At 36.7% G+C, this 25,138-nt stretch overlaps 2 protein-coding genes across 2 annotated transcripts in view; both read right to left on the reverse strand.

The window, feature by feature from the left end:
- The window catches only part of LOC118267494 (semaphorin-2A), a 317,052-nt gene extending 305,430 nt beyond the window's left edge, over positions 1-11,622 (reverse strand). The window contains exon 1 of the mRNA XM_035581522.2: positions 11,276-11,622. The gene's annotated coding sequence lies outside the window, so the exon portion shown is untranslated. The remainder of the gene's footprint in view (positions 1-11,275) is intronic.
- An 11,869-nt stretch (positions 11,623-23,491) lies between these two features.
- LOC126910801 (uncharacterized) lies at positions 23,492-24,487 on the reverse strand. The gene is made up of 2 exons (XM_050694492.1): positions 23,874-24,487; positions 23,492-23,735 (listed from the first exon to the last, which is right to left on the reverse strand). Exons 1-2 carry the CDS (start codon positions 24,485-24,487, stop codon positions 23,492-23,494), a joined length of 858 nt encoding a protein of 285 aa, XP_050550449.1.
- Positions 24,488-25,138: the final 651 nt, after the last annotated feature.

Below are 25,138 nucleotides of genomic sequence, written 5' to 3' on the forward strand. Positions count from 1 at the left end.
TGAAAATTAAGTCAACAGTTTCTAAGTTTATTACATCCAGACAGAATATCAAAATTGAAAATATGACAAAAACTTAACTATATTAATAAATACAAGTTGTTGTAATAGTAGATATCTTTAAAAAACTAAAAGGTCATGGTTTTGACCTTTGACCGACTCATCTTTATTGGATTATGATAACTCATTTTCTTGAAGCTCTTTGAATTTAACATGAAAAGCATAATGTAATATCTAGGAATGGAGACTCTTTTCAATTCGATTCTATCTCAAAAGATTAAGATAGGTAGAGAGAAAATTAAATATTTGCGAGATTTCTTTTTTCCGAACGAAAAGGTCTGTTATATTTTATGTCTTCTTGTATGTTTAGCGGTTTTCAGAGAAAAACTAAAATATAAAATCTTAAGTTCAGAGGGTCGAATCACATACGTATTGTACTCGTATTGTTGCGATTATCCTGTAACTTGTATTTTTTTGTAGAAATTTTATTAAAGATTCTATCTACGTCATTTATGCGTTCCCATTCACCATGTTTTGGCACGAATGGGCCGGTTCCACCGGAGTAATACCAGGCCTCACAAAAATCCGACGTGAAACAACGTTTGCGTTGTCGTGTTGCGTGTGTGAAGGCCCAATTTACCCCCTATCCCAATCTTCCAACCCCCGATTCCCCAGGAACCCTTATTTTCCTAACTCCCAAAATGCTGGCCACTCACTTGTAACGCCTTTGGTGGTGTGTTTGTCTATGGGCGGCGGCGATTACACCATAAAACTAGCAAAATCAAAAAATAATAAGATATATAAAATCGTTCAATATATTTTCACGCTTCTCTTATCCAGCAAACTCCAAAACTTTAGCATACCATGTGATATGCATTAAAAATTTTACGATTCAAATCAGGACACCGATGCACCAAACATCGAACTCTGAAAGATTTTCAAAATTCTTATTCCGTCGACAAAATACATAAGTTTAACACTCTCTAAAATTCTATCGACGAAAAAGTGGCCAAACTCTATAAAGTTGAGTTATGACTGCTCGGAGGATTTACGTCGAAGAGATTGACTTTATTCGTTAGCCCATTCCAGTAAGAGCCGCCATTAAAGAGGTATTCTACACAAAATTGTGTTATCAGAACGGGGAGGGGTGAGATAAGGCGCGGAAATAGGGCCGTCCACTTATCGCACGCCACCCTACTGAGACCAAATTAATCTTGGCATTATGTCATAAAAATAATGTAATTAAGAATTTTATATGTAAGAGACACATAAAAAGATAATTCTTCAAATTGGCATATAAATAGATGAGAATTTTCTTTTTGTTCTCATTTAATTTAAAGAACATTTGTTTACTATGTCAAAATATTCTAGGACTAAACAAATGTAAAACTTAAACTCAAATATGTTTTATTGGGATGGGAATGAATCAAAAGCCGTTTGATCACAATGAATGACCTTTAAAATAAGTTGTGCGAACTAAAGCTATAAAATAACACAAACCACCCTTTGAGTTGCGGTTTGAATTAGTTATAAACTGAAAATAGAAAATGTTAAGCTCTTTGGTTTCCGTGCATAGAAGCGGCAAACTTTTGGAACGTGATCGCGGTTTGATTGTAGCGATATTAATAACTAGACAAGATTATATACACATTTGCTGCTTTCCTGAGTTACCTTGGCCTACTTTTATGATAAACTAAGCACGTATTTTTGAGGTACAATCACAATCCTACATATTCAACATTCGGTCTCATACGTTACTGTCTCCAGCCTTAACGTAATGTCCCGTTTCCAACGTCACGCCCCAGTTCAATAGTGTTCAAACCTTTAAAACGCGTGCTATTATCCTCCGGCAACGTTTCGCAGATAGTCAGGGAACGGCACTAAATTACGTAAATCCCGATCCCGTATACAGAGCAAGTGAACCGATGAAGTGACACGGAATTGAGCACGCACTATATCAAAGTAAAGTACACTATTTTTATATGTAAATTCTATAAAAAAAGGGATTCTACGAACGTAAAAACTTGGAGCTGGAAGCGAAGCGATAGCCGGTTCTGGAGAGCAATCATAGAGTAGGCCCTTGCGCAGTAAATCATGCAATAAATTATCGGGCATGAAATATTCAAAACGCCTCAACATACGGCTCGGTGTGAAGAACAATGCGCGAATTTTTGCCTTGCGCAGGGATGGAATAAATTGTGCAAGGCTACTATCATTTAATACTAAACGTTGCTTATTTGTGATTTCGTTTTTAGTTTTTCTGTATATTTCTAGCTGTATTGAAAACTGACATTGAACTCCTGCATATTATGCAAAAAAAAAAACAAACGACATGAACATCCAATGTCAATTAAAAAACACAAATGTTCCGAATACACAGAAAAACAAACTAAATTACTGAACTAACCACAGGTTTGTAAAGTTGAAACAGGGTAACAAAATAAAGCGTCAGAAATCGTAGAATAACGAGACCAATGAACGCTTTGTGCCAAACAAAATTCCCCGAATGTTGACGAATCAGTGTGCACATTTCTCGCTAATAAAATTAAGTGTGTAGTGTCTGAATCCTCGGTAGGGCTTCGGCACAGCCCTATTCGAGTGCAGTTTCGATGCCAGTCCTCGAGGCGCGTTAATACTCAGTTATTCGATGATCGCACCACTGACTTCACTGAACGTTAATTAACAATTAAGTTCACAATTTCCAATTTCACTGTCACTTCGTATCGTTAAAAATATAATTTTTAAAGCCGATATGTTTCTGTTTTCACACTTCTGAATGGAAATTACGATGAAAGGAATCATTGGATACTGTTTTCGGGGTATTTTTAAAGGTGATTTTAACGGTTTACGGTATATTTTTAAACTTATTGTTTGGTTGGTGTAAAATTTTCTGTTAATAATGACCTGCAGAGTCTTGACTCTGTATAAAAGTAAGTAATACTTTTATTCTCTTAAAGCAAAAATGCAACCCTCCATATTTTAAGTCGGATTATATATGTACCTAAAGCCTTTTCCGAAGTCTGAAAAATAGTATGCTGAAAACCGCATCAAAATCGATTCAGCCAAACGCGAGATAATCGCACACAAACATACCTACAGATCATTGAGAAAACCTTATTTTTTGAAGTCGGTTAACAATTCTACACCCACTTACCTACTTTAAGATCGTGTGGGAGTAATTTTTGCACACCTGTCTGTAATGAGCGAAAAAATTTAAAATACAAAATCTTCATTCTTCTTCCACCTGTATTCCGTTTCATTGAACAAAAGCCTTCTCAAGCATTTTGCTACACCGTTCAATAATAAACCGCCAAACTTAAATAACATAGTTCATAAAATGTTAAAGGAAAAGAGATTCAGTATTAATTTGAGCAAGGTTCTCTAGTAATAGCAGGTTGAGGTTATTGAGTCGATCACTCGGGACCGTACAACGAATAAATTGAATTCTAATTTTCAATTTCAATAACAATGCTGTGCGAAGATTCGAGCGTTAACATAAGCGAGCGCTTGAAGAGATTTCATAAATATATTGTTGACAAGCTTTACCCTCGGCTTCACTTCATTTAAACTTGGTGTTTTTAACGTGTTGGAAATTAAACTTGATTTTTGTATACGTACTGCAGATGTACCTTATAGAGAATGAGTTTGTATGTATACGATGCTACTAAGCCCATACTATTAGATAGATTTTGATGCATTTTGGCCTATATGTGATTTTTTCTTAGAGTAGGGTTTTGAAAAGCATAGGTATGTGTTGATTTCGTACATTTCATCTTCTGATGCTGGACAGATTATCTCCGAATTGATTTTCATAAACAAAAACATTGCAGATGAACAACTAAATTACCATGAATAACATGAACAAAACGATAAATCATGGGCTGCTGACTCATAAAAGCGTTTAACGAACAAAATGTTATTTTTTTGTTGAAAAACTTTCAATATCGTATCAGCGAATACCATTCAGTGATCGGTAATCCAACAACACAATTGATTAATAAAAACCTCTGCAAACAAATCCAAAAAGTGTAAATAAAGGGTTTTGAAAAACGCAGCTTTTTTTGCTGTTGTTATAAAATGGGCCATAACAAAACGTGCGTGGAATAACAATGGGGATCGTAAAGTAACTAAATCATTTTATGTCTTACGCTTGTGGGTGAGTTATGGCTATCTGAGTGTTGGGCGTTCATATTTAACTGGTTGACACATACATACTTAGGTGTATCACTATTTCTATTGGTTTTGTAACCTCTTTCGCCTCACTCTACATTCACGTTTTTTAAATTTAGATTCTATGCTATTCTATCAAAAAGACATTTTCTGATAAGTGGTTGAGTTTCAGACAGAGTATAAATTAGATTGAGTATCGTTGTTATCATTTTATTGCTGTAAATCTAGGACAATTTTAGACTAGACTTATTAAGTAACATTAATTAACCTAAAAAGTAAAGTTCATGAGAATTTAAGGCACGTAATTAAACCCACTTCTAGCAAAAGATGGTAATAAACAAGAACAAAGAAAAGGACCGAAAACTTTAATACATCAAAGTTTTAATAACATTGTTACAACATGTTTTATTACGTTACTTGTGGAACTAAAGTTGATGTCTCGCAAAGTTTGCGGGTTAAAATTTTCATTAACACAAAGCTAAACAACTAGAAATTGTTACGAGAAGCACTTGACAGAGCCATAACTATCCCGCAACCCTTATTATAAACAACAGAATCGCACAACCAAACGGGTTTTCATTAAAATTGTTTCTTCTAATTTCCTAAGTTTGTCATTCTCGCGGATTTTGGGCTGCTATCTAAAGAACATCGGGCCCCGGGGCGCGGAGAGCGAGGTGCGGGGTAAGGGGCCCAGCGAGGCAATAAGTGCCCCCTTCTATTTCACCGGCACTTTAACTCGGGTGCACTGATTTGATAACGCCGTTTGTTTCAAGTGCCACTCGCGAATGCCATCATTCTAGGACCGCTTTTTTTGAGGAATTGAAACTGCCATTGGCTTTTCGAAATGAAAGCCTATAATTAAGAACGTGGAAGGGTCCATTTTTCTTTGCAACCTTTTTTGAAAAACGTGAGGTAGTTATTTAGGGGAAGCGGCAGCAGAAAAATGGCCCATAACAACAAAATATATAAGTGTGTGTATAACTCAGCAGTAGGTACGTAAACGGTACAAAGAATTACACTTTTTCTGCGAATTACTACTAGACCTTACAACAAGATTAATGTTAGGTAGTAAATATTTAACACTGTAGTTTAATCTTCGTTACCTAGCTTAAGGAACACGACATTCGTTTGGTACCGTTGTCAGCTTTCTAAGCTTGTGACTGGCCCAGACAATGAAATAGAAAGGACTCGGAATATATTAGAAGAGACCGAGCCAGCTCAAAGCGTAATTAAATCACGTATTTCTACCGAACATAAACATAAAACTACTCAGCTTAATAACATTGACCTATTAATTTTTACGAACACCCATTGACATTTTCTGGGAAAGTTCATAAAAACGAAAACGAAATTTCATCCAAAATAATAGAAAATAAGATAATTTCAGTGACATCAAAGTAAAGTTCAAATTAGTTCGTAATTTTATTCATCAAACTTCCTTCAAAGGTTTCGCGAATACCTGATAATAATAAAATACATTACTTTTTTATCTTTTACTAAGTTACGATAAGAGATTTTGAAAGATATTCGGGAATTATGATGAGTTTATTGACGGTTTAGCTTCGTTTGGTGCGTTGGGTATCCGCATGGCAACCACTAGATGTATCTTTCCTCCGTGCCTTAGAGAATACATAAAATATACGAGCACTGGTCAAGAATGTTACATCACAAGCGGGTTTCAGAACACATTGGTTGTGACTTTACGTAAAATTTATATTCGTCCCAATCTGTGAAGACTCGACGCCGCTCCTTGAAAAAGGTTAGGAAAAGAAAGGTTCAGACTTCGTGTTACTATGATGTTGTGTCTATGATTTATAAAATAAATGTTCGTACAAAATAAAGGGTTCTTACATTATAGAAACTTGTTACACTTCATATTTCAAATATAATAAAGATATAAAATTTCTACATACATACATATCGTCACGCTTTTAATCCCCGAAGGGATAGGCAGAGGTGCACATTACGGCACGTAATGCCACTGTGTACACATGGTGTACACCCACATTTCACAATTTATGTTGTAAGTCCCATGTAATAGGTAGTGAGCCTATTGCCATATAATATAAAATTTCTATTGATTCAATAATCGGGTTCATTCGGCCTTATTCGTCAATATCTCGACCACTAGGTAAGCGAAAGAGTCCTTCTATCAAAAGTTTTCACGAAACAAATAAATAATTTATCTTATTGACCTCCAAGTTATAAAAGCACTTCAAAGTCTCGAGATGGCTTCGAAAACAAGTTTATCTTAAAAATTGTATCTCAGACAGCGAGATACGGCGACGTTTTATAAATGTTTCATCTGAATTAAATTCGTCATTGGTCTTGTCGTTGTTAGAACTTCTGAAAGTAGGGTTTAAGTTCTAGATCTATCCAATAGATTACAATATTTTTGTATCAATGTTGAAACAGCAAACAAATATAAAAGGATTATTTTAGAATCCTAGGATCTATTTTAGAATTCTATTGGAGGTGAGTAGGCTATAGAAGTCTAAAATTTCAACTTGAATGACAATAGAAAACCACATTTGTATAGTGTCAAATAGTAATCCATCATAAATAGAGAGATGCCAATAGAATGCACCTCTAGAGGCCTGTTACAATATCAGCATTGTCAGCCAATTTTAGAATACGCCGCCATATTAGGTATATCGGGGCAATGATGTTTAACGTTTGACCAATTACGTTAACGGACATCGAAGCTCCATCGCGAAGGGGTCCCGAACAAATTGAAACGTAACTGCCACAACGCCAGCGGCCGAACTCGCAAGCTCTTCAATTTTATAGCTCTGCATTTTGTTTGAAGATCTCTCCGATTGTATTGCCTGACCTATATTTTTTCTAGTTTCGAATAACAGAACGATGAAATGAAAAATGCCCGATACTTTTAATCAACGACCCGGAAAATGTATGTATTGTTGCCACTGTTTTTCTTTTCAATTAAATATTAACAGAGCTGTTGCTTTTGGTTTTTTAAATGTATACATGTAGTTTTTTGTACATAGTGTCTTTTACCTAACATTATGAATATCCCTAATAGTATATTTCAACGTTCTAATTACGTGTATCCTCGCTATTATCAAAATGATATAACATTTAATTGTGAATTTACCGTATGAAATTTCAGTGTTCACTTTTAGAAACCATTAGGAAAAGCCGAGAAAATCCTTATAATTCCGTCTTCCAATTAAAGCTACTAAGGAACCATTTAGTCGATGTGTAGTTTACTAATCTATACATACATAGGGCCATTATGGTAGAACCACACAGTAACGTTACCTACATTGCATATTTGATAAGATTCGGGTTGAGAGCTCGCCGTCCTTTCTCGAATATCGCCGTAATCCTAACACTGGGCTCAGCTAACAGAAATATTTGATAGGACCGATACATTTCTGGCAATGCAATTCGATACGCATATACAGTCTTCGATTTCGGACAAGGAACCGTAAATACGTGAATACGATTTCACAGCGTGGTCGACATCATAAAACGACATGGAACTTTTCGACGAAATTTTCATATGTATTATCAGTAGATACGTATAGCTAGATAGCTACGTATATACGTATTGTAGCGTGAATCTAATTGTCGGGCCGCGGTCAGCGGCGAGCTCTTCAAAATATATCGGACCATGATCGGCCCATTTTTATATCTCTCTCGTATATATGCAACTATCCTGACCCAATTATTCAACCGACCATTCAATTATATTATGATATATGTATAGTACATATAGTATGTTATCATAACAATCAATATGCCCTACGATATTTTGATCACAACCAGCGAAAAGTTAATACGTGTTGGTCTACTGTCTACCCTTTTTATGTAACAGATATGATGTAAATCTGACAAAATGTATCATTTACCACATAAGAACATAATCTCGGCCACATTGAGGATGTTATAAAAGCTTGTTTAAAATATTTACAATGATAATATGACTTACATGGAAGTAAAATAATAATACACATTTTTATTCCCGGCTCTCGTACAAAACGTACGGAGTATGTAATGTATGTTTGTACAATAAACTCGTAATTTATACGAGGGTATAAAGTGAATTTTTAAGTAAAATTTAATCTGCTCCGGTCACTAAGTTACCCTACACCTAAATGCTGTAAGTGGGTCGACCCGGATGAGGTTTACATGGAAATATTTATAAGGCTTAAACACAAAAAGTGGTATTTCAAATACTTTGAGAGTCGTAAGTGTGTGTGCCCTCTCTATTTCAAAGGTTAAGTGTGCCAGTGAGAGCAATAGCTTTGTCATGTAAATATTATAATTATAATTAAAAGGGATAAACCTCGTTTACGGGAAAGTTTTAAAGCCTTCGCCTGCGAATGAAGTTTTAAGCCTTATTGAGTTGGTAATATGTGTACAGAGAATCCTTTTTGAATTTATCTTGCCACGAAACTCGATGGCCTACATCCTGCGTCGGGGCGTGTTTTCATTTCGGATTTACTGGAAGTTGGCGCCAAATCCGAGCAGCTGCGCTATTCCTACAGGATATTTTCTTTTCCTCCTCCGACATGCGATCTTGACGACTGGCTTTTGTGATTTAAAAAGATTTTCGCCGGCAATACCGCTTAGCGTTACTTGGATGTGCGGCACATCGCCTATGAGCAATATTTATTGTATTCTCGCAACATGCCGCGCATAATATCTGAGGGCTTCGTGTATTGCATCGCAGGTGCTGAACTGAAGTGGGAGAGAAAAAATACATGTAAATACTTATAATACTTAGTTTGTTTTTGTATCATACAACTGTGGAATCGTCTTACCGAACTAAATACAATAATAATAGATATCTACACACTTTAATTGCACTAAAATTCAATGTAGTTGGAACTAAAATTGCTCTAAAAAGGATCTAAACCACAAATAGTTAAATTGTATTTTACTTTGGTTATCTTTTTCAAATAAACGTCGTTGCTTAAATGAAACCAATGTGCCCAATTTCTGTACATTTTATTTTGCAGATGGAAAACAAATTCTATTTATTTGAGAAACTAAATTTAGTCCTTATTTATTTATGATTTTGAAACGAAATAGAGCTTAAATAAGAACCAAGGATTACTGAATATTTAATCCGACGTTGATCCGAATTTACTCCAAAAACAAGACTTTCGTATGAAAACTACAAATCTCTTATAAATGAATAAACTAATTGACAGTTAGATTTTAATTCAATTTACTAAAATTTTGTTGAATTAACTAATGAAGCAAATACTACATTATCTATTTCTATATTAATAATATTAATATATAAAGCTCCATGAAAGACTTTGTTTGTTTGAACGCGGTAATCTCCAAAACTACTAGTCTGATTTGAATAATTATTTTTGTGTTGAATAGCGCATTTATCGAAAATAAGCTGTAAAACAATAAGAATCGAGCAGAGCGGGTGAAACCAAACCCGGAATTAACTAGTTATTTATAGTTATAAATATTGTATTTAACTTTCTTAGCTTTGTGGTCTCAAAAGTAAAATCAAGTAATTTAATAAGCCGTGTAGTGATAGCACCCCTACTCTTTAAGGTTCTCCTCCCCTCTGTTCCGAGGTAGGAGTTGTAAGAGCCAACTAAGGAACTAAACATTTGACGGAATCTGAAAAGAGAAACCTAAACCTTTTACACTGCTATCTCCAACTCAACAGCCAACCGTGGTGATTATTACTAACCTACTTATGTAAAGGAGGCTCATTGTCTAACAATACGTAAAAAGCCTCAGATCACAACTACAGAGCACGAGGTACAGGATTCCATATTGTTAACTTCGATTCTACTTATCAGTTGTTTTTTTTTTTCAAAGAATAATTAAAAACTTTTTAAATTATGTCCAGATTTTTCCAATAAGCTGTAAGCTATTGTAATAATCAATCAGATATATGTATACCAAAAATATGTGTACGTGCACAATTCAACCCCTACCTACCCCTTTCAGGAAAAACAACCGTAATGTTATATTATGATGATGAAAACCTAACTTTTTCATCCTTTATAAAGTCAACCACATTTCAATGTCACGCAGGCGTTACGAAATTGAATCTTATTGCTTCGAGATAAAGACGTAGTCAACAACAGATTATGGCTCAAATGGACCGCAGCCGTACATGAGCGATCTCATAAAGTTTTTCAAGTATCCATTCAGTGAAAACAATCATCTTTACCATCAAAACTCCACGTTTATTATCAAAACAATATTACTTTTCCTTTTATAAGCCGGAAAAGTTTCAGTATTCTATTTGTACCATAAGTTGAAGGTATTAAGGTTTAATATCGCCTGTGACTGCTAAATTAGGCGCCAATTTTCCATAGTACTTACTGATCGTGACAGAAAATCATTAGGGAAAATGCTATATTTGCAAACTTTCTTATAAATAGGAAGTTTTTGAAGCTGAGGAAAGTTCCAGATTACATTCCTAGCGGTTTGTTGCTTAGATATGTACTGCTATCGTGATCTCAACTCTTGGCATCTCATTAACCACCTCTTTGAGGTCCTTTGATTACCAGGACTGAAGATATAACATAAACTGTTCCGTTTTTCTTGACTCTTCAGGAAAAAAACCAGTTTCGGTATGTATTCGTTCAACATTTCAATTAAGATTTTCTCAGTTTTTCTCACATTTCCGTACTGATTATGTCAGTGTAAGCCTATACCGTATTTCTATATTCGTTCGTTGTAAATCTTCGCAGCGCCTTCTGACAGTATCTTGAATAAAAATCTTGTATCATGATTACATTTGCGTATTGGGTTTTTGGAGCAACCGTATGTCCCAACTGGCTTTACTAAATCTAAAACATTCGTACAGTGAAACATAATAATGTGAACATTCATACAAACATTTGATATTCTTGTGTAATGTTCGTATCTGAATTAAAGACCCAATAAAAAACGTTTTCATTCGTCTGTAAAGTACCAAATTTCATGATATACAAGGCTTTATAATGAAGTACTAGATGTATACATCTACAAGGAAAAAACATAAACAGCATTAGTAATATCTTCATTGAAGCCGACGTCAAGGAAATATCAAGAGCACGGGTAATCATAACAGAAATGTTAATGAAAAATATTTGAAATGTTAATGTAAACTCACCCTTATAAATAAACTCGTACATCGTCGTGAAGGCAGGAGTCAGTATCCACAATACAAGAATCCACAGGAGTCAAATACTTTAACTACACTAAGACATTTCACATACTACATCGAAAACCTCACGTTATGTTTACGGTATTTCTTGAACGTATTTACATTGACGACGTAAATAGTAGGACGCGTGGTGCGGGCGTGAGCGGCGTATACGGCGCGGTCTCACGCTTGGGCCAGTGGACAGTGTTGTTGAGACGTTCGTATTGTGTCGCGGGGTAATGAAGGCAGGTGCGATGACGCGAGGGTGTCGCGGCGACGTGGCGCGGCGGAGGCGGCGCGGGTGCGACTGACTGCGACCAGCCGGGGCGGGGGAGCACGCGATCAGACTGCGCGCCGCCCGCCCACTCTGAGACGCCGATACAAAATTAATACTTGTTTTCCTAAAAGCGATTTCGATTTGTCGACCCCCGAATTGGGAAAGTTAGACGGATCTTGTTAGCGATAAAGGGTTCGCTAATCAACACCACGTTTTCACATCAATGTTCCTTACTTTAATAGAGTCGTTAAAACAACTCGCGAACTTGACTTCCGGTTAACAAGTTTTGATGTGGTTTTGAATATGAAAAAGTTCGTTACCAACTTTCACCACGCCGAGATACCTCAATTACGTGTACAAACAAGGTTCCATAATTATTGAACATGTGTTAGGCGCACAGTACGCCGTCACGTACAGCTGAACATAAAGGTGCCTTATACTGGCGACGATTTTCCTTTCAAGTGAGGGGGAAGCAAATGTGTTATGTTTCACTTATTTATGTTAACACATTTACATTTAAGACTAAAACAACATTTTATATACGAAACACAAAATTGAGCGTCAATCTAAGCATCGGAAAATATTTTAAATTTAAACATTTCTAAGCTGAAAAGAGGATTATAGGGTAGGTAAGGGCACGGTTGAACTGTTGTGTGACGACGGAGTCCCGGGCAGAGTTCAGAGAAGACAAATATTGTGACAAAAGCCTAACACACACGGTGAAGTTTTGAAGGCGGACAGTGTAGTGCAAACACACCGAAAGGGATTCGTCCCTGACGCGCTGAGAGGAGCATGTAGCATGTTGCAAGCCCACCGGTCAACCGTTATTTTGTGTCTAACTTTGTCCACCGTAGTTCTGAAACATAGAGCTTGTTCTGTTTTGTAAAAGACACGATAATAATATGTCTGGAACATGCCCGAGTTTTGTTGACGTAAAAGCTATTTAAATTAGGTTCGCCACAAATGCATGTTTTGCAGGGCCAGCGTATTGTTACCGTTAATAGCTTTGAAAGGCTTGTGGCTTCGAGCACACCTCATACATCGATCTGTGCACAACATTAACCAAATTTTAGCGGTTTTAGAACTTGCTTTGATCTCCTGTGCACGTAATGGCTTGATTAATTAAGTACTATGTAATACGAAAATTACACGTGTATCTACGTTAAAATGTAACTTCAATCAAAACATGTAATTTGTGTTTGTGTTAACACGAGCATTGTGTAATCATTAATTACAATACTAGCATTATTTGTCTGTTAATTTATTTTACAAATTTCCAATATTACCATAAGCTACTTTTGAAAAATAAAAAACTAGCAGTTAAAGTTAATGAAATAAAAAATTTATTGACGAAATCTATACCGTAGCAAGATTACGAACGAAAATAGACAAGATAAACGAAAAAAAAATCTATAAATAAAAGTAACAATAATGACGAAAAATTAAGCGAGTTTTCTCGGTAAAATACAAAAAGAGTTGTTGCTCAAATTTCACAAGGATCAATAGCAAATAAGGCGATGGCAACACGACGCCGGCGGCGTATTGCGGAGCCTCTTTTTACTAAATGGCGCAAATTTTCCCATAATTCTTTTCCTATTATGGAAAAGGAAAAACGTGTTACCTATCCGTTTTAAATTACAGTTACGTGTTAAAATCATACCCTCGTTCTGTTTATTCCGACATTCTATTTGTTAAAGAAATAAAAAAAACGTCTGATGTTGATACGGTTGCTATGAAATTATTAATAGGATACGATAAAAATGTTTAATGAAATTAATGGACTGAGCTATACAATGATTACAAGTAGAATTTTCTTATTTTGATTGTTTCCTTAATTAATTCGTCACAATTTCAACTGCTAACAGTTCGAATACCCATTCTGGAAATGAATTTTCTCCATCCAAAACAGATTCCGCTAGTACCAATAATGCCTTTTACTAGTTGGACGTAATTTCAAAAGGTTTCTGCGCAACGTAATGAGGGGTAGCATTGCTTTAACAATTAAGTATCGGGCGATAGGAGTACGAAATGTACGGGCACAAACATTTTACCAGCTGCTTTGTCCAAGAATTGGACCCATTCGGTTCAATGGATATTGTGTATTTATCGATACGGTACTACATATTCTACATAATATACATACAATATTTGTGTAGTTTCAGTTTTTTTAAGTTTAATTATGTATCTCTTAACAAGTACGGTCTCGCCATTGGGGTAGTTTAATAATTATTAGATCTTACTAGCTGACCCGGCAAACTTTGTAACGTCTCAAACATGTTTTTCTCGCCTTTTAAAATTCCTTGGTCTTCCACAAATAATTCAAGACCAAAATTAAACAAATCGGTGCAGCCATTCTCGAGTTTTAACGAGACCAACGAAATGATTAATATGAGTTTTAACTATGTATACAGGTACAGACGTTGGCCGAATAATACTAGGTATTACTATGTTTACGATATTAAACTTTATACGCTATTTACTCTAAACAAGTAAATGTATTTCACAAGAAACTGGTGTGTATTTATTAAAATAACATGATACCCTCTTCGTTCTTGGAACTTAACACACTGCAAATATTATGATTAATATTCGCTAACAAAACATTGGTCTGACCTTGACATTATGATATTATTACCTACTATTGTAGACTAAAGTATGTTAATTATGGAACTAATAAATTGGTTCGTCGATCCCAGTTGTCATATTAAAGTTAATGCCTGCCTCTACATGTACCGTAGTCAAAAGCCTAAAATTATAATAAAAAATGTTAAAAAAATATGAGGCTCATAAGCCTCCTCTTCATTAAGATTGTTGAATTTTACTTCTCCTTTAAAGGAGAGAAAACCCTAAGTTAAGTTCTATTTAATCCAAAATTGCAAATCAAAGTTCTTTAAACAAAAAATAAGTTGATGTTAAGCAAGAAGAAGTAACAGCAAATACTCGTATATAGAACCGAACGAAATTTCTTGGAAATATAACTTAACTCTGTCCTAACTAAAGCTCAAAGAAAGTAATACTTCGAATTTAAAAGTATTACTATTCCACTTTCTTTGTGAAAGTAAAAAACTAAGTTAGAGAATAGTATAATTGTGGGACCTACCGACCTAAGAAACTTTCTTTGAATGAATTACGCTGAACAAAGTACAAGGTTTTCAGTTCAAACTCTTTGATTTATTTCATTCAGCTTTTCATGAACCATTGAGGTAACGTCGCCACCACGGAGCTGCAGACTACCTAGCGGGCTTATAGGGGCTAGAAAAACAGGAGTAGGAACGGGGTAGTTTTTAGTCAGTATGAGTCTGACACTCCCTCTCGCCTCGCCCAAGGCGAGAGAAGGAATTGGATGATTGTTGCCTCTTCAAAAAACACGTCGCCACCAAATAGGGTCCCGATATGACATGAAACTATGTATATTTCAATTACAGCCAGTATATATATTACTAGAAGCTAAGATTTGGTTTTATCTATCGTATTGGTACAGAAGTTCGTAGTCCGTAGCAGCTACGGCTACGATTTTCCAAACGATCGGCGTCGTAGCTGCTACGGCTGCGAATTTTATCTAAAATATAAATGACATCAGATTTCGAACTATTGTTTATACTCAGTCCATTGTTCAATTTGATAGAGAAAATAATACACCACAAATAAAATACAAATATGTCACTTTACGTCTATAATGTATGAGGAGTAAATAAGAAAATTTTCTATTCAGAAATTAACTGACTGGAAGTCAGAATTTTAACAAGAGCTCACAATTTCTTCAGAAGTACACTGCCATTTAATTATACTCGGTAATTTATTCTCTTAACAAGCTCGAAACCGAACCCAATATAATAAATTCCGTCCGAAGTAATGTCAGTACATCTGTCGGTATTGAAAATGAGGTGTACGGAGCTGGGCATTTCATCAAACAGTCCAGTTGACCCCGTTCGCCCGACCGAAGCCGCGCCGCGATATAATGTGGTCACAGCTGGCGTCCTCCTCCCGCATACAATTGGATTTTTAACTGTGGACCTCATCGGCCAGTAGAATTGTCTTTATTGGGTTAGGGCAATAATAGAACGAAAGGGGTGACTATGTCACTGAGCCTCAACTATATGTACACTTTATCCAATATAAAACTTAAAAGCTGAATTCACATACATGGTTTTATAGCAGCAATAGCTAAATAATTTAAAGTTACCATTAAAGTTGTTCAGTAAACAGTTCTACCTGGCACTATAACTGATGAGCCAGCACAAAACATAGGAATACAAGCAAGTTTCGCTTATACGCGTTGTGTAATAGAAAACGTAAACAATAGTATGTGCGGTCCTTTCGATGTGCGAGCGAGCGGAAGGCTAACCCAATCGGTCCGCGTCAGCTCAATATGACGGCAGCAATAATGCGGTCGTGCCGCCTTCCTACACGATTAAATTTTCAACATTTCCTCACGCAACATCATAAAAAACCCACAAGCCATGAACGCGCATCGTACCTAACTTTTTTTTTAAATCCCAAACATTTCAGCCATTTATCAGACGACCCACATATCATACGGACTCATATCGTTTACATTAAGAGACGCCGCTTTTGTTGGCAAAGCTGATACAATTGAAACAAATGCATGTTCCACCGACCTACTTGACAATTTGTACCTATAAATTTAACCCGTTGAGTGGGTGAATGGAGTAAATCTATTGTCTTCTCATGTCATCTAGTAAACAAATTAAATGAGTTTGCTAAAATTTCGCAGAAGCTGCGTAATTTCGTTTGGAATGGAAACTAAATAGTTTGCTTTGGAGAATTCGCAATCGTTTTGTGTCTGTGTTAAAATTTAGGTCTATATTAATGTTGTACCTATCCTTACCTCCTTCTCTTTTAGACGTTTAAGTCAAACTGACGTGTGAGTAAGGTTCTGAAATTAAGTTGAAGTGTACTCGTGTGGGATATGAAGCGTCGGTCGAGGCGAGGTGGCGCGAAGCCGCGATGGCGCGATGCCGTCACGAGTACAATTGGCAGGACATTAGCATAACGAGGCGGTCCCGGCCCGCTCCTAATGAATGGTCTTGCAATTGAAACAATAGTGGATTAGCGCCAACTCCCTTATCTGCTTATGTAAATCAGGGCTGTGGCCGGATCGCTTTGCTACAGCTGATTTTCGGAGAAGCTGGATTGTAAGGCGATGTTTATCGATGTTTGTTTGATTGGGATAGTTAAGCGTAGAAATAAATTGCTGTTTTATCAGCAGCCATTGTCTATGCAATTTAAATTTATTTAAGAAATTAATGTAAGTTTAATTAATTATAACTTTACATGGCACTGTGATCATTTTTGTGACTACATATGCTTTGTCCAATCTGATTGCACGCAAGACTAATCAGTCACTCACTTTAACGAATCATGTAGTCAATCTCCAAAAAAGACTACACTACCTCCCTTAAATTTTGATCTATATTCCCAGCATGTGAGCTGTTTAGCACGTGTTTGCATGTGTCTGGTCTCGTATTAGTATGTAAGCGTGTTAACGGTTGTACGCACGTATCAGGTAACAGCACATCACCCTGTATCACAGTATCACCGTATGACATATTATATCCGAAACTTTCACAAGGCCACACGCAAATGGGATTTTTTTTAAATAAGACATAACAAATCGTAATGTCTGTGATTTGACAAGGGGTTGCGGCAGACTTTCGTTTGTTAGGCTGGAAATTTTGTAATTGAAGTCTGTTGTAGTGGAATAATATAGGAAAGAAACCAAATAATATGACACTTTATATTTTAAAACAATCTGATATAAGCAGTTCGGTATCTTACAACATAAATTTTGCTGTAATAACTCAGCGCACCCAACTATACTGAAAGGTAATGAACCTACAACGCCACTACAGCCAAAATAAATATACATAAACATCCAAAAAGCAGTTCATTATCTACGTGATCTGGACCGTCAAACAAATTTTAATATCAGAACAACACGAAACACGAGGGCCGTAACAATTCACAAAACGTTCGCTTGTTAGTTATTTCCGGCTTCGCTAATTTACTGCGTCGCTTTCGACAACGAAGCCAAGCCGTAAGCTTTAAAACGGTGTCATTAAAACATAGGAGCGTCTTTCTCGTTTGTTTATGGTAATCGAGTGGGCAAGTTGCGAAGCTTTGATTCCGAAGCTGACCCGTGCCCGACACGCCCCAGTTTACTTTACCACATTAACGATGCGACCTTTCACAAAATTCGACGGTTCCTTAGTTTTAACGAACTTTAGTTTTGCCTTTCAAAGCAACCTTAGTACACACTACGTCCCAATTTTCAACCTCCAGGAAAATTGCCTGCACCTCAAAGCTGCACCGACGTAGTTATCGGATCACTTGATCTCGTTAATATAGAGCCAGCGCTTTTCTTTAGCTTTTTGGCCCTAAATATTTTTGGCTTTAAACGGTGTGACGGCAGCCAAGCTAACGTTGTTACTTAAATAAGGAAATGTTTATACAAAATGAAATGAAGAAGTTGAAGCGGAAATTCAGAACGATGTGTATTAAAATAAAACAATTCTTGAGCCTGCAATAATGCTAACAATGATTAAGACTGCGCTGGCACCACCTCCTCCGCTGAACAGTTTGAACCCTCTCCAAGTTTTAAACGAATTTCATTGCGCGAAATAAAAGCATACGGCCGTCGAAGCAACTGGGTATGCTATATTTCTGACGTCACGCCACTCGATAATGCCTCGTATATTTTACTATTTCTGTAACAATTTTTGCTGGAAATGTTCACGCCAAAATTTATAACAGCTGTCAAGTGCCCGTAAGTAATCCATTAGTCCATTAGCTTCGAACAAAACAGAATAATTCAAATTTGGCAATATCAGCAGTTGGTAGCAGTTAAAAGTCGTAGGTAGGTAAAGTATGAAGTTTTCCAATTTATCGCGGATCTGAAGTTTCCAGTGGCAGGTCAATCCCCGATGGATACTTATAGGAAACGTTATTCGCTATGTAATATACATCTGATCAAAGGGGAGGATCGCCCGTTGTACCCGTAGGCGTAAATCTTGCCTTTACGGCCTCACCTGTCGATGGAATAATTTACTGCCGGCTTAAAACTTCCTCCCAAAAGGAAATCCCAAACACTTCTCAAGAAATAACTGAATAAGAAATTGTCGATTGTACGCACGCCGCCGCGGTGCTCTGCCCCGCCCCTGCTTGACAGCGAGGAAATTCAAACTTAAACCTCCTCTAATAGAATAAATAAAATTCCGAACACTTTCCCGCGATAACAGATTTAGCGTGAAGATTTATGTGAAAATGTACTTGTTGATTTATCCCTAAAATCACACGCGTAGACACTGAAAACACAATCTGCCCAAACCGAATTTGACAGCGAGTAACACGCTGTATAACTAGAGTAGTAACACGGAGACTAAATATGAGAGACGCGGTTATATTTTATGTTGTAGCTGTGAGGTGGACCGTTGGCATCCCGATATCGATGGATATAAGCAATTTGCAAGTAAAATGCGAATGTCGGATGCACGGGCGGCAGCGGCGTCGAACATCTATTTTTTATTATTTTCATAGAATTTCATGCATGAATATTGCACAAGTACGTTTTTAAATAACACCTATATGAAATGTTGTGTAATGATATTCCGATAAGAGAAGTTTCAGTTTGTGAATATATTTGATAAGGGAGTTGACAATTTGGCAAATTGTTTAATAAAGTGTGTTGGCGGGTGTACAGCATAGATAATTCAATGTGAGGGACGTTAGTTACGATCGGGTCTAAGAATGGGTGTTCAGTTTAGTAGATTATCTTGGCTGGAGGCTGGCCGCGTGCACGAGTATGTATAGGCACCAGTCCAACTGGCACACCACACGGAGCTGGCGAACAATCCATTAGTATGTCGGATTTGCTACCGCCGAGATTTATATCCTAAGTTACAGACTACACTTAAACTTTTTTGTTCGACTAATGTTTAGACTTTTAGCTATTAGTTATTCCCTCTAGATATTTGTACCACTAAAAACCTGATAGCGGAGTTTTTTACTGCCTAGTTATCGATTTCAGAGGAACTTTTTTAACAGTTTTCATTTTTCATCCCAGTAGACTCTCGAAATATTTTTAGTAATAACATCTATATTCCTTTATTCTCTTCAATAGCCCCTCGTAATCACATGAAAACCCACAAAATTTATTATTGTAAAAAGTTGTATACCGAATAACAATTTAATAAGATTTCTGAGAATTCTCATAACACTTAATCCTTAATTTTACTCAAATCAGCGCTATATAAAAAATAAATATCAACAAATGTTGAAAAGAATACGTATTTTAGATGTTTATTTTTTAGTTTTGTTGTTTATTGTCGTCAAGTAAGAAATCTATTTCAATAAAAGGATTTTATATTGCTAGATTTTCTGTAATAACTCTGACGTATCAGTTACTTAAAAACAAAAGTATAGAAAATAATATATAAAACACAGACAAACGTCGAGTTAATCACATGCATAACATTACGAAGCTGCTCGTGCAATATTATTAAACGGGAACTTTTTTCAATAGCCGTCATAAAAATGTAAATGGTAGAACCAACAGTTTGGTAGTGTGGAGGCAAGATATTCATAACAATAGTGCGCGCGGGCCGCTTGGCACGCGAGCCTGGCGGGCGACGCGGCGCTGCCTCGCATGTGCAAACACATTCCTACTTATAACACGTCCACTGTGAGATAATGTAATTATTTCCCGTGTCTGCCCCCACTCGACGATTATCCCGCATTTTTACCGTACTAATTAACATTCGCGGTTCAGTTTACCAAAGCTTATCGCGAAATTTCGTTCCACGCGTTTTGACGCGGAATTAATTTGGTCAAACAGATTTAGATTACAGCCATGTTTAACATACAATTTGATACCGCGATTCGATGCTGATGTGTATTGCTGGTAAATTGCCCTTTGTTGATACCAAATTTTGTATAAATGGAAGGGTAAAAAGTATAGAATGTCACGGTCACTAATTAAGAGTATGCAAGTCTGATACACACAACAAAATTTAATGGATACATGAAGTTAATATAATCAAAATTTGATTTCAAGAAAAAATATTTTGATATTGTTATCTTTGTCTAAACGTGTGAAAAGGTTATATCCTTGAACAATAGATGCCTGTCTTAATGAGGACTAGTTCGATACAATATTTTGCTAACCACTGTCGACTTGTAAGTCAAGCTTTCATTCATTAAAACAGTATTAAATACACCATAGCAGAGCTGTGACTCAAAAAAATCTCATTGATACGATAGATCAGGTATATAAACACAAAACTAATTTTCCTTCAATAACTTGTAAATAATTCTCAAAATCAATTTATTCAATGTTGACTAGACGAGGACTGAAAACAACACAACCAACAGCAAATCAACTATGCAGATACGAGTACCTACCATAAACAAATAAGAAGAAGAACAAGGGTGAATCTGTACAAGACATCTGGCACACTTTAATTTGTTTTGTACCATTGTTATGCGAAATTAATATTCCAATTTATTCCATTTCTGTATCGAGGAGTGCAAATCAATATTTGGTGGCAGACGTGTTCCTCTGAACTCCATCTTAAAAGCGTTTACAGGCGCGGGTTTTCATACGTACTTTCAAGTCTAAATGTACTTAACAGATTTCAATGAAAATTGACATTTATATGGTCATCATGAAGGTCTAAAAAGTAAAATTATTACTTTTTCAAAATTTCCTTTAAGCAAGGTGTTAATTTGTCCCTCTCACTCTCTTTATCTCTCTGCCTCTAACTTTAAAGTGACAGAGAGAGTCAATTTTAAGTTTACTTACTTTAAAATCATTTACCTATAACTAGCCATTTACAGGATATACGAAAATGCCTTTAACTATCTTTCTAGACCTTGAAATATTGCATATGGTAGGTACCAAGTTTCATTAGGTACAACCGATTTAATATCGATGATTTTTACTTGAAAATTCGTACGAAAACCCTCACCGCGTTAACGCTCTTAAGCACCCCAGCAGATGGGTGACAAAGATAATTGGAACGTTACGCCCCTGTAATTAGGTGGTATTCTGTGACGACTTATTTATTTCACTTATTAATGTTAAGCGGTGAATGTGTTTGATTTTGATGCCCTTTAAAGTGTTCAATGGCTGTACAATTAGCTCGATGGTGGAGCGATTAGTTTTATTTTAGTTTTGTCTGATCCTGTAATGAAGCAAACGTTTTTTTAATTCCTAATCAACAGATCGTGACAGACCACTGCTATACAATGGCCTCTTCTTAAATCTAGGTTTGCTATCAACTCCAGTTTCAATACAATCTGTTCTGAGTACGGGAGTCCGTGAGTTAGTGGCCTAAAGGATACAACGAAAGACACTGCTTTTAAATTTCTTTTTACAAATAGAGGAAATCTTAAACTTTCACTAAAGGTACACGTAATAAAAACACCTCTCCATCTCTATAAACATACTCAAAATAACTCGTAAACTCACTTACGAAAGCATTTATATTAATAAACAAAACGGACTACAAAACTCTGGACATTTCACTACCGCTTCTTCACTACACTGACATTAGTAAAATTAACGAACAAACTTAACAACAAACAAACAGACAGATAAATAATAAAGTTGTGAAGGGTGTATACCAAGTTTAAAGCATGTCAGCATAACTCAACAGTGTTTATTTATTACACGGCACTCACGTTTTTAAAAATAACAAATTATATGTATGAATAAAGTTGGGTTGCGTGCTATCCTCGATTTCAACGTAACCTTATCAAAATATGTATGCCGTTTTAATTTTTATATCACAATACATGTGTTTGTATGTTTGATTTAATAAAATATGTGTAGTTTGAACAAAAGCGCTATGGCCTCGTAAATTTTCAAACATGCGTGATATGTTTTAATATTTATGCGAATGGAAATAATACGAAGCTTCGTACTGAATTCTTTTCACTTGAAGTAAAAACGAAGATATAAAATGTTACAAATTCAACTCTTAAGATATCGCCAGTGTGACTTATTCTATGCAGTTATGTGAAAATGCACACAAAAACAATATCCTTCCTACAGTCGGGTAAAAATACATTAGCACCCCATTGCAAAACAGAAAAGATAACCTAATAACCAGCATAATGTACAAATCTATTTATACTTACATTTTGTGAGTAAACCTCAATTCAAGATCAAACACATTCATACAAAAATACAGCAGCTTCACACGTAACGTTTATAAGATTACAAAGAACAAGGTTGGACATTTATTCCACCTAAAACATGTACAATACTTCCTCATTTTAATATTCAATGAGGTTCTTTACTGCGACACTGGAGTGCAAGATAAAAGAAGTCACTAGCGACCTCTGCCGACATTCTTGAGAAGATAGTTAATTAAATAAATGGTCTGAGACGATGCCCCTCATCATTCTCTCCTGCGTCCTACATAAGGTTGTATTGTTGTGTAACTTCGAAGCTTTATTGGGTTTTTACACCACCTTTGTATTTATTTGTTGTGAAGAAAAGCTGATAAATTAGAGGAGTAGGTGGGTGACACGTGAAGTGTAAACGTGAAGGACAGTGAACATTGTGAATGTGGGCTTCTGTGAGACACAATGCTTTGATATAATTTGTGATGTTTACGCAATAAGTGGTATTCTGAAAGACATTTTATTGTAACTTTCGTGAGACATACTAAATTAATTATTTATTATATAACTTACGTAACGTTTGACGAAGAACTCGACAGTTTCAACTACTAGTTAGTTAGACTAGTTTTAATGAACGCAGTTAACTAGGTCACACGAAGAGACGGCGTCGTGTGTCGCGCAGTGTCCGGTAGCCGACCTCGGAACCGTCGGTAGACTTTCGCGGCCAAAACTCCTCTTTCATGAAGGTCGACAGATGTTCAGTCGGCACCCTGACCACAAAGGACTTGAAGTAGTCTGTGCTGAGAGTGCAGCTGCTCGACCTTCAGATGAAGCTTTGCCTTGATCTTGATGAACTCCACAATCTCCTCCACCTTTGTAGAGTCATGCAGACGGGACACGTAGAGCAGCGTCGCTGGTACAGCAGGACGCAGCAGATGGTTATGTCCTGTCATGCGGTACCGCACTGATTGCGGCAAGTAGGCTTCCTCTTTTTCTTTCTTTCTACAAGGGTAAAGCCTTCCTTGTCATTACTTTTTAGGAACCTCCTGATGCAATCCACGTGAGGCTTTTCGCCCTGTTGAACCTGCTTACCCCCTTTTGCAGCGATGTCAGCGTAAGCACGTTTGGGGGTCGACGTACTCACACGTGTCGTAGCCTGCGCCGGAGGCGCTAGCCGTTCGGCGGAGTGACTCACTGCAGCGCCCGCACGTGGCGATGCCTGCGCCTTCGCCGATCCAAACTGCTGACCGATACATTAGCTGCAATATGTGTTTGCGTCGTCGGTGCACAGTCTTGGTGACCCACTTACAACGTACAGCGTTGCGTAATGCCAATAATTCCGCACGGAGTTCTCCGATGGTATTTTCGGATGACATCAGCTTCGACTGTACCTCCGCCAGGCTTGTCTTCAAGGATATGATGTCCTTGAGCAACCGGGTAACATCGACGTGATCAAAGGTGACAGGGGGCAGCTTGTGCAGGTCCTTTGCCACGAAAGCAGGCACGTCGTCGGGATCTGTCACCTTCAGCAAGGTGATTATATCCTGCACACTTTTCTCCGTTCCGTCTCTTCGGCGAGCTGGCATCTCGTCCAGCTTTCCAAGACATTGGAATAGCAACTTTTTGCCGCTACTTATGTCTTCCTCCTTGAAGTTAGATTTGCAGATTTGCAAGATGCTAACCTCATCCATCGTGTCGATGGCATGTTGAATAAATGCCAGCAACTCATTGGCTATGAGTGGTTGGGTACTCATAGTTAGGCAGGCAGCGGCTAGTGCCGCGCGATTCGCGAGTTTTGTAAACACGACCGTATACGAGCGCGTCGCACTGCACTTATGTCGCGGAATGCTGCTCATGAATATAAGCCTCTAGCATGGCTTGAAACTAGTCGAGTTCCTCATCAAACAGTTACGTGAGTAAGCCGATAACATAATAATTGACATTTTATTAGGAAATCTGATATCCAGATGAGACACATTTATCAGTCTAGTCACCAGAGGCCAGATTACTAACTTGAACCGTAAATCAGAGATACTGATTATATCAACATGTTCTTAATAGTCAGACTCACTAAAACTGCCAAGTAATGATTACAAAAAATTTATCGTTCTCAGTTTAATTTAGAAAATATGTAACGTGTATTAACAAAATGTGTAACATTTACACATTTGCAATTAATTTAACAACAAATGAAACTATACGCTTCAAAAACTCTAGCCTTATTCCAGTGAGAAGGACCTCAGTCGTAGTCGTAACCTTATTCTGGAAGTTAATTACTAGAAACTAGTTGTATCGTATTTCTATAGATTCACAGTGGGAGTTAAGTTCTTGCGATTGGTATTTCCTAGTAATTACGAACACTTCGCTGTAGGTAATTAGTTTTAAACAGTTATACCAAATACTCT

Source organism: Spodoptera frugiperda, chromosome 6 (assembly GCF_023101765.2).
Source record: "Spodoptera frugiperda isolate SF20-4 chromosome 6, AGI-APGP_CSIRO_Sfru_2.0, whole genome shotgun sequence".
Classification (NCBI taxonomy): Eukaryota; Metazoa; Arthropoda; class Insecta; order Lepidoptera; family Noctuidae; genus Spodoptera; species Spodoptera frugiperda.